General features: G+C 37.6%; 1 protein-coding gene across 4 annotated transcripts in view; it reads left to right on the forward strand.

Annotated features, from left to right (window-relative positions):
* LOC122068096 (protein PHOX1-like) overlaps positions 1–10,779 on the forward strand; it is a 12,617-nt gene continuing 1,838 nt past the window's right edge. For 2 of the 4 annotated variants that reach the window (XM_042631953.1, XM_042631942.1), the window contains exons 1-2: positions 1–2,870; positions 2,967–3,232. In XM_042631953.1, the coding sequence (XP_042487887.1) occupies positions 725–2,870; positions 2,967–3,115 (2,295 nt within the window). In that variant the 5' untranslated portion in view covers positions 1–724 and the 3' untranslated portion in view covers positions 3,116–3,232. The remainder of the gene's footprint in view (positions 2,871–2,966; positions 3,233–10,779) is intronic. The other 2 variants (XM_042631960.1, XM_042631948.1) reach the window with 2 other exon arrangements.

A 10,779-nucleotide genomic window follows, 5' to 3' on the forward strand; every position in this document is an offset into this window, starting at 1 on the left:
TGAAGGTAATGGAGTTTCTCTCCTCATCTATATTTTCTCCAAGACCAACAGGGAAGAACGACGACATGAGAGCAACCTTCGATTCCCAAGATGCTTGTAGTTCACGGATATGGCGGGCCCGACTCGGATTTTCTTACAATAATTTAAGAGCTTAATTAAGGAGAAAGAAAAAAAAAAAAGGGATTTTGCAAGCTTTTGTGGCGTTTACGTTAAGCTGCGGAGAACTAATATGGTTGGTTTTCATTTCCTACCAAAAACCGAAGCTGCCATTGCTGAGAATAATAAAGTTTCCTCGACGTTATCATCTGGGTTTTCTGTGTTTACTTGTTGTCAAGAAGGGTTCGTCTTCCAGATAAGTTTCCTGATTAGATATCGTGGTTATTGCAAGTAGAATAAAAGAATCTTTTTGTTTCAGAATTTTTTTTTTTCTGATTTTTCTGTGATTCTCTTTCTAAATTTCATTTGAATTTGTACTCTGTATATTTTGGGTGGTTCTGTATCTGTAGTTGTAGAGGAATTGGGGTGTTTGGAGGATTTTTTTTGTCAGAACACAATTGTGGGCTGGGTGAGGTATAATAGAGGTTTTTTTTTTTTGTGGCTCTGGATTCATCGTATTGCAGAGCAGCTCGGTGTCGACTTACCGGAGAACGATCTTCTTTGATTGGGTTTGGATTTAATTAAGTTCTTTGACTGGGAGGAAACTAGAGTAGTTTCCGGATTAGAGATGGGGAAACCTACAGGGAAGAAGAAGGCACAGCCACAGTCAAAAGGGAAATCTGGTGGTGCAAATGCGAAGCAGAACAAATCCGGGGACCAGGGCACTAAGGCTTATGACAAGGACACAGCTGTCTTCATCACCATGTCTCAGGGGCTGAAAGAGGAAGGGAACAAGCTTTTTCAACAGAGGGATTATGAAGGAGCCATGTTGAAGTATGAGAAAGCCCTCAAGTTGCTACCCAGAAACCACATAGATGTAGCCCACCTTCACAGTAACATGGCTGCTTCCTACATGCATATGGGAGTGGCCGATTACCCCAAGGCCATCAGAGAGTGCAATTTGGCTCTTGAAGTGGCGCCCAAGTACAGTAAAGCTCTCTTGAAGAGGGCTCGGTGCTATGAAACTATTAACAGACTTGAATTAGCCTTGAGAGATGTTAATACGGTTCTTAGCACGGAGCCAAAAAATCTCACAGCATTGGAGCTTGAAGAAGGTTTGAAGAAGGCAATTGAGAACAAGGGTATCCAGGTGGGGGATAAAGGGATCATTTTGGCTCCAGAAAACATTGAATATCTTCCTGATTCACCGCCATGTATAGTTAAAGAGAAGAACAAAAAGAAAAGCCATAAAAATGAGAAAAAGAAAGCTGAAGACAAAGCTGAGGAGAAGAAAATCGAGGGTAAAATTGATGAAAAGAAAGCTGAAGACAAAGCTGAGGAGAAGAAAATCGAGGGTAAAATTGATGAAAAGAAAGCTGAAGACAAAACTGAGGAGAAGAAAATTGAGGGCAAAATTGATGAAAAGAAAGCTGAAGACAGAGCTGAGGAGAATAAAATTGAAGGCAAAATGGATGAAAAGAAAGCTGAAGATAAGGTGGTTGTGGAAGAAAATGTTGGTAGTATAAAGAAAGAAGAAGCCACTAGAACAGTGAAATTCGTGTTTGGAGAGGATATAAGATGGGCTCAACTACCGGTTAAATGTAGTATTGTGCAGCTGAGGGAGACAGTTAGAAATCGCTTCCCAAGCTCAAAGGCAGTTCTTATCAAATACAGGGATCAAGAAGGTGATTTGGTTACAATCACCACCACTGAAGAGCTGGGATGGGCTGAAGCGTCAGCATATTCTCAGGGTTCACTTAGACTCTACATTGTAGAAGTTCATCCTGAGCAAGAGCCAATATTCGAGGCAATAGAAAATGGTAAAGACGAGGAGAAGTCCTGGAAGAACCAAAATAAAATTGCCGAGATTGACGAGAATGGTAATGGGGAAATGGAAACTAGGCCAACTTGTATTGATGACTGGATCATCCAGTTTGCTTGTCTGTTCAAGAACCATGTTGGGTTCAATTCGGATGCATATTTGAATCTTCATGAACTTGGGATGAAGCTTTATTCAGAAGCTATGGAGGATACTGTTACAAGTGAAGAAGCTCAAGGCCTTTTCGATATTGCTGCAGAGAAGTTCCAAGAGATGGCAGCTCTAGCCCTGTTCAACTGGGGAAATGTTCACATGTCGAGGGCAAGGAAGAGGGTGTTCTTTACAGAAGATGCTTCAAGTGAATCCATACTTGAACAGGTTAAAACGGCATATGAGTGGGCACAAAGAGAATATGTGAAAGCGGGAAACCGATATGAAGAAGCTCTAAAAATCAAGCCGGACTTCTATGAAGGCCTTCTTGCACTTGGGCAACAGAAATTTGAGCAAGCAAAACTTTCTTGGTATTATGCTATAGGGCACAAAGTTGATCTGGAGACATGGCCATCTTCAGAAGTTATAGAGCTTTTCGACGGTGCTGAAGACAATATGGAGAGGGGAATGCAGATGTGGGAGGAGATGGAGGAGCAGGGTCCTATTGAACTCTTGAAACCAGATAAGGCAAAAACCCAGTTGAAGAAAATGGGGTTGGATGGGCTATTTAAAGATGTATCAGCAGAAGAAGCAGCAGAGCAGGCTGCAAATATGAGATCTCAAATAAATCTTTTATGGGGTACCATGCTGTATGAGCGGTCTATTGTGGAATTCAAATTAGGGATGCCTGTCTGGGAAGAATGTCTGGAGGTTGCTGTTGAAAAATTTGAGCTTGCTGGAGCTTCTCCAACTGACATTGCTGTTATGATAAAGAATCATTGCTCCAATGAAACTGCACCAGAAGGTAATTATGACAACAATCTGAAAAAAACTATACAGATCTTAATTTTTTTCCTTTTTTTTGGTTTAAAATAGCTGGAATATTTTGCTACAACTGCAGGTGTGGGGTTCAAAATTGATGAGATAGTACAGGCATGGAATGAGATGTATGATGCTAAAAGGTGGCAGAGTGGTGTTCCATCCTTCCGGCTGGAACCATTATTTCGAAGACGAATTCCAAAACTTCATCATCTCTTGGAGAATGTGTGATCTATCTTTCTTTGATTTATCTGGATCAGAGTTTAAGCCAGCATTCTTTAGAGCAGTGAAAGGAGTCAGTTTTGTTGCTCCATTGTCCAGTAGCTGCATTGGTGCTGAATGAAATAGGTAATTTCAATCCATTGATTTGTCCATTTAAACAAATATATTTTAGTCAAAGATTTTTTCTGATTCTCTATGTACCACAATCTTCAAATTCCATCTGATTATGAAATTGATACTGAGAATTTGCAATGATTTTGAATCTTTTTGTTTGTATTTTTGCTCTGACTGAACTTGTTTGCAGAGAGGATCAGAATAGTAGATTTCAACAGTGTAGGTATGCAAAGGGATAAAGATAACATGGTTGGGTTTAGCTTGTGTTATAATTCGTAATTATAAATGCTATAATAGATTTTAATAATAATTCTAATACATGAATAAATAGAAACCATAATGAAAAAGATTAAGGTGACTGAGACCAACATTACTTCATTTTGTGGACAGGCAGTAAATATCTTCTGGTAATTAAATATATCTTAGATTGAGTAATGGGGAGCTTTGAAAGTACCATCTGGATACAGTGAACATAATAAAAAACAGTTTGGAAGTCTCTTCAAATATTGATTCTGTTTTTCTCACGCATTTGAATTTCTTTAGATTCTAGCTATTTTTTAAAATGTTTCATTCAGATTAGGAAACTTGCACCCTTCAAGGGTTATAAGGTTTAGGTGCTCAATAAACTATGCTTTTGATGAAATTTTTATGAACTCAAAGAAAAAGTTCTACAACCTATACTTTCTAGTGAATGTTTGAAAATATAATTAAATGGAACCATTGGTCTGCGTATTTTTACATGACAACCCCAGATTTTAAATCATGGCACTGTAATGTAGGACTAGAATTACAAGTGAATCAAATCCTAGGAAGGATCTCAAAATCTGGTTGAATAGGGAGAAATTTGAGAACTCACAAACCGTGGCTTAGATGGACTGAATTTTTGATCGATTAGAGATCCTATATGAAGGAACAAGCCATAAAAATTTGAGTAAATTCTGTCGGATGGATTGAGAGATCTGTTGGTTGCAAGAAAAAGGAAACTTTATGGAGTTCTGCAGTAGGAGCAGCTACAGGCCTTGGTTGATATCCCTCACAACCATGACAATTAGACTGAAATCGATTCTTCTCTTGGCTGCCTTCAAGCTGGTCTTTTGATGGAACTTCTTAACTTCAACAAGATAATTTTGATCACTCAAAACACTCTCTCACAGCAAACAAAAAAAAAAAAAAAAAAGAAAAGAAAGAGAATTCGATGGTGGGGTTGAGAAGCGGGAATAAGAATTAGTGAATGGGAAGCTCACACTCAGGTTTAGGCATCTCACTCAACTGCATCCCACAACACAACAGCATAAGCCTTACATTGCTTGGACACAAAGACATAATAAAAAGGAAACTGATGGACTGAAATAAGACTTTCTAATTTAACTTCTAACTTGCTAACCAAGTAAGAGTAAATTAGAAACTAACAGCTATGATAAAAAGGAAACTAACCTAAGTTACAAAATAGAGACTTCTTTGACTAACAAAATAGGAAACTAACTTGACTAACTTGCTCACTAAGAAAATAGAAACTAACTTAAGTAAATAAAAATAAAAATATAAATATTGACCCCAAAAGTATTGTCACGTGAATAGTAATTTGTGTTATTGTTCACATGAACAGTGTTTCGTGAATAATGTTTCTTGACTCTTGTTTTACTCTTCTTCTTCAAGCATTGATCTACATCAACTCGCCCCCTCTTAGAAAAAATTCGCCCTCAAATTTTGTAGAGTGTGAGGGTGATTGTAGCATGGTGCACATCCCTCTTCAAGTTGTAGAAAAATTCAGGTAGCACCTTGATTATACTGTTGTAGTTGTATGGCACGGTTGATATTCACGTGCTCAACTTCAACGTCTTCAGATGTATCCATGAGGTGGTCTTCTAGCATGTCCTCTACTTGCTCTTCTTCAATTATAGGCGCTTCAAGTCCTTTGTCCCTATCGTTCACATTCTCCTCAATGGTTTCGTCAACCATTACTTCAATCTTGAACCCTTTAGGATCTTCCACTTGGCTGTCCATAATCACCATAGATGTTTGATTGTTGTCGTGAATAAATCAAAATAAACCCTAACCAAACTATGAGATAGTAGTAAGAAAGGGGTCGAATCCACAGAGAACTAGAAGGCTAAATCTACTAAAATTGAGGTGAACATTGTTTTGAAAATCAATTTTGTAAAATTCAGAATTTAAATTAAAACTAAATAAACCAATTAACCAGAATAAGAATTAATGAGAAGAAGCTATCCCTAGGTCTCGAATCCGTTTTAGTATTGTTACCAATTTCTAGTTCATACTTCAGTTCACTGAAACTACAATTTCCAATGCAACCACAAAAACACAATCTTTGACTACACTAAGCATAACCTATTCTGTCAAGCATTATCGTCTATCACTTTCGCTTAGCACGCTTAGTTTGATTGGTTAAGGCTATCATTAGTGTATACCAAAAATCACATGAAATACCATTGCTTGAATAGAATAATTGAATCACAGAAACAAATATCCTAAATTAATTTAACTATTAAAAATCATCCACAATGGGAAGGGGTCTTTAAAATCAAACAATCAAGTATGAACTTAAACCAGAAATTAAATAACAATAACTCAAAACTTCATCTAGACCTAAAGATAGAAAGTAACTTAGCCGCTCATGGTGCTAACGATGAATGGCAGCAATAATGATGATGGTGAATGATCCTTGGCATCATGGCAATCCTCCGTGTGCAATGTTGTCCCTGAAAATCTGTCCCAAAGAAAGCGCGATCCAAGAAGAAAGGAGAACTATCCAAAACCAAGAAAATAAAACGAGCCAGCTTTCTGCTCTCTGAAGGGTGTGATATGGCAGCCTTAATTCCCTAAGAATCGGTGTCCAAGGTTCCCCTGAAGAGAAGGATCGAGAGGGATATATGGGGAGAGAGCGAGTGCGTGGGTGATGGGAGTTAGAATTGGAGTAGGAAAGAAAAAGGAGAGAGAGCCGTGGGAAGTGAGAATTGTGCGTAGGGTGTGTGGGAGAGAAAAGAGGAATTGTAGGAGAGATAGGCTAAATTAGGACGCAAGAGAGAGATGGATCGTAGGAGATTAGAGAGAGGTAAAGATGCGTGAGAGATGGGAGGGAAAATAGGAGAAGAGAGAGAGAGAGATCAGCTAAACTAAAGGCAATTTGGTGGGAGAGGGAAACCGTGGCAGGGGAGAAAAAATAGGGAAGAGAGAGAGAGATCCAAGTAAGAAAAGGAAAAGAGATAGGGGAATCCTAGCAAGAGAGATATGGAATGGAGAGATAAAATAGGTGAGGATTTTAAGGGCTAGTAAGAAAGAGAGATGGGTTCGGTGGAGGGGAAAGAATCATGTATGGGAGAAAAGAGAGGGAGAGATTAGAGAGAAAATAGGGGAGATGTTTTAGGTAAAGTGGGAGAGACTCCTATTCTAATTTGGACAAGGAGAGAGAAAATATGAGAAAAAGTAGGAGAGGGAGAAGAGAACGTGTGGAATAGGGAGAGAGGGAGAATTGTGGGGTTTTCTCTCTCCCTAATTTCCCTTTTTTTATTTTTTATATTCTCTTCTTCTCTTAGAAATTCCAACTCTGCCCTTGACCTTTTGCCCTTGCTTCTAGACTGAACCACATCCGTCCATTTAGCATCAAACCTGTGACATCTCTTGAAAACCTTACAACCAAAGATTATCGCAATATGTGGTCAAATTACTCATGAAAATCAACTTAAAATTAACAATTGAACATTAAGTATATGAATAGTTGTGACCCAATCAATGTTCTAGCACTAATATCCCTGGGTTCTATCTCTTTGTCCACCATTGCAATCATGTTGCTTTCGATTTCATCCACATGAATCCCACTCATAGGAACATCAATGACCAACTCTTTCTGGACAGTAGCAATCTTGTCACTTGTTGGTGGCTTTGGAAATCTGGTGGAGGAAAGTACATTCTCCGTTTATGTTTTGATAGGTACATGCCCGCCAACTCGTACTGCATCGCTTCCCATGTTATAGGCTCACGTCATTGAGCTTGAAGTTGCCTTTCACGGACTCTCTATTGTATTCGAACACAATCACTCATCTGGGAGCAAACATATCGAAGTCATCTTCTCTATAAAGCTGTGGTTGTCAAAGTACATGTCCAATTTATCTATCCATCCAAGGAAGATGTATGAAGAAAGTTCCTCATGAAAATCATGTGGCTCCATCCTTGCTTTGGCTAGGCTCTAATACCAAATAATGTAGGACTAGAATCTCAAGTGATCCTAATCCCAGACAGGATCTCAAAATCTGTCTGAATAGGGAGAAATTCATGAATTCACAAACCGTGTCTTAGATGGAGCGGAATTTTGGATCTATTAGAGACCCTATATAAAGGAACAAGCCATAAAAATTTGAGTAAATTCTGTCGGCTGGATTGAGAGATCTGTTGGTTGCAAGAAAAAAGAAACTTTATAGAGTTATGCAGTAAGAGCAGCTACAGGCCGTGGTTGATCTCCCTCACAACCTTGACAATAAGACTGAAATCGATTCGTCTCTTGGCTGCCTTCAAGCTGGTCTTTTGATGGAACTTCTAAACTTCAACAAGATTATTTTGATCACTCAAACGTTATCTCACAGCAGACAAATAAAAGAAAATAGGAAAAGAAAGAGAATTCGATGGTGGAGTTGAGAAGGGGGAATAAGAATTAGTGAATGGGCAGCTCACCCTCAGGTTTAGGCATCTCAACCAACTGCATCCCACAGCACAACAACATAAGCCATCTTTTTTGGGTTAACTCAAATTTGTCTTCTCATTATAATTGATGGGCTTTAAATAGCCTTACATTGCTTAGACACAAAGACATAATAAAAAGGAAACCGATGGACTGAAATAGGACTTTCTATTTAACTTGTAACGTGCTAACCAAGTAAGAGTAAATTAGAAACTACCAACTATGATAAAAAGGAAACTAACTTAAGTTATAAAATAGGAACTTCTTTGACTAACAAAATAGGAAACTAACTTGACTAACTTGCTCACTGAGAAAATAGAAACTAACTAAAGTAAATAGAAACTAAAATATTGACCCCAAAAGTATTGTTCAAGTGAACAATAACTCATGTCACTGTTCACATGAACAGTGTTTCGTGAACAGTGTTTTCTGACTCTTGTTTTACTCCTCTTCTTCTAGCTTTGATCTACATCACACTGGTTATGGCCATGACGTGATGCCATCACCTTTTGGGCTTCATCAGGTTAAGCTGTTGTTTGTATCTTCAAAAGCACATAAGACTTCACCTTGATGTTCACTTCTTGAATGACCCGTTTTTAATGGAAAAAACTAGGGATCCTATCCAAATTCCAGACAGTATCCAGGAACAGTTGTAATGATATCTTCCCCTGCCCTATCATAGATACTACCTTTGCCATCAGCTTTTCTTCTAATCTAGCATTCTGGCTATTATATATAATGATTCATATGAAGCGGTAAAAGTTCAGAAGATAACTTAAATAATAGATTTTGGAAATCGAAGTCCAAATTCTGTAAAATAAAGTTGGTTAGTAATTGGTCAAGGTTTGTCTTCTGGAAATGAGTACAGTTGAGACCATAGATCCTAAAAGTCTCTGTATCTGCAACTGTTAGACATGTGTGGTCCACCGGCATGATTGAGTTACAACCTCTTATGTTGGGATGGGGCATTTGGTGGGTTCCACTCTATAAGGTTGACCAAATCCCTTAGTCCCTATTCATTTACAGTATCTGAAATTGAAAAATACTGGAAGTTACTAATCTTCATTGACCATAGATCCTAAAAGTCTCTGTATCTGCAACTGTTAGACATGTGTGGTCCACCGGCATGATTGAGTTACAACCTCTTATGTTGGGATGGGGCATTTGGTGGGTTCCACTCTATAAGGTTGACCAAATCCCTTAGTCCCTATTCATTTACAGTATCTGAAATTGAAAAATACTGGAAGTTACTAATCTTCATTAGACTTTTTTCCTGGATAAGTCATGAATATAGAATCCAATTACATGGAATAAGAATAGCTTCTATACCTTTTCTTTTCGGTTCTTTGGTCCATCATTAGTGACCAAGCACATGTCATGTTGATAAGGTTTGACGACTGTCCAATAACATAAGAACTCTTGGTTCCTCTGGTGGTTGGTGTGTAGCTTCATTTTGTAATTTTTCTAGTGGTTCAAAGGGTTTCAGCTACTTCTTACAAACATGACCTAATAGTTTTGCTGAGATTTGGTCCATTTTCTAGACCCATTGGTATCTAGAGGTGCCTGTGAAGTAGAATTGTTGGTTGGGAAACTAGTAGAGCTTGGAGAATCTAGAAAATTTCATGATCTCAAAATGGATGTTTTGTAGGATATATTGTAGCTTCTAGACATCCATCGCTTTTGTCTGCAATTTCTTCCTGAAAATGGTTTTTTTTTTTTTCCATCCTTAGCCAAGAAATAGGAAATTTCATATGACATAATTCTTGTCCTCCAGTGCATAATATAATAGTAATATTTTGACCTGGGTAGAAAAAAAGGGGCAGTGGAAAAATTCATTTGGCCATTATTAGGGCATGAATTCTGTTCCCTGTCCTTTGGCTTCTGTTTTTCTGTACTAATTTTAATGGTTCTTTTTTTTTTTTTTAATCTCTCTCTCTCTCTCTCGCGCACGCGCGTGCACGTATGAGTTTGTGGTTCTTTACTCCTTAGTGCTGAGTTCTGCTTGGGCTGATACTTGCTTAGATGTTTGAATCTGGCTAGTGGTACATCATCCTCTCCCACCATATTGAATTCCTTCTTTTATTTTTACTTAACACCTGTACTTACGACTCATACGTGTTGTTTTTTTATAGAAGAACGGAATTCCTAACTATTATCTTATCTCATTTTCATTAGAGTTAATAGAATAAAATCTGTTAGGTTCTAAATTCTATCATATTTTTTGTTACATAGTTTTTTCCACTCGTAACAAAAAAGTAAGTTTGCAGAGAATACATCCAGGCAGACTGAAACAAATGAAGCAATACATAAGAAAAAGTTAAAACCAAAAAATGAAAATAAAAATTGGAAGTCACTTAAATCCTAAAGCTTACAAGAATATTTTCTTTTGCTCACGTAGTAGAAAAAATAAGCAAGAATAGAGCTTGTAGTTCCAGGGTTTTATGTATTTGTGCATATCTTATTGGCTGATATATATAGGTATCAGTGGGTATCAATATGATACTTGCTGATACGGTACTTATTGTTAAAAGGAAAAAAAAAATGTATTAATTGATATAGGTTGATAAAGTCCAATAAGGATTGATGCAGGTAAAATATATGCTTGAAAAACCCTTTTTTAAATTTGCGAAATAGAAACCATGAGTGAGAGATGAAACCGAGAACAACCAAAAGCCTTGGAAACATGTTTTTCTCTTCTATTTGAATCGGATGAAATCATCTAACATAAAAAAAGACCTTAATCTTCACTCTTTCAACAAGTTTTGGGGATTTACAATGTTCAAACCACAGATCGTAACACATTTGAACAAAAAGAGGTAAAGTCGTAGATTTTTTTTTTTTCTTTTTTTTTTTTGGGGGGGGGGGG

Source organism: Macadamia integrifolia, chromosome 2 (genome assembly GCF_013358625.1).
Source record: "Macadamia integrifolia cultivar HAES 741 chromosome 2, SCU_Mint_v3, whole genome shotgun sequence".
NCBI lineage: Eukaryota > Viridiplantae > Streptophyta > Magnoliopsida > Proteales > Proteaceae > Macadamia > Macadamia integrifolia.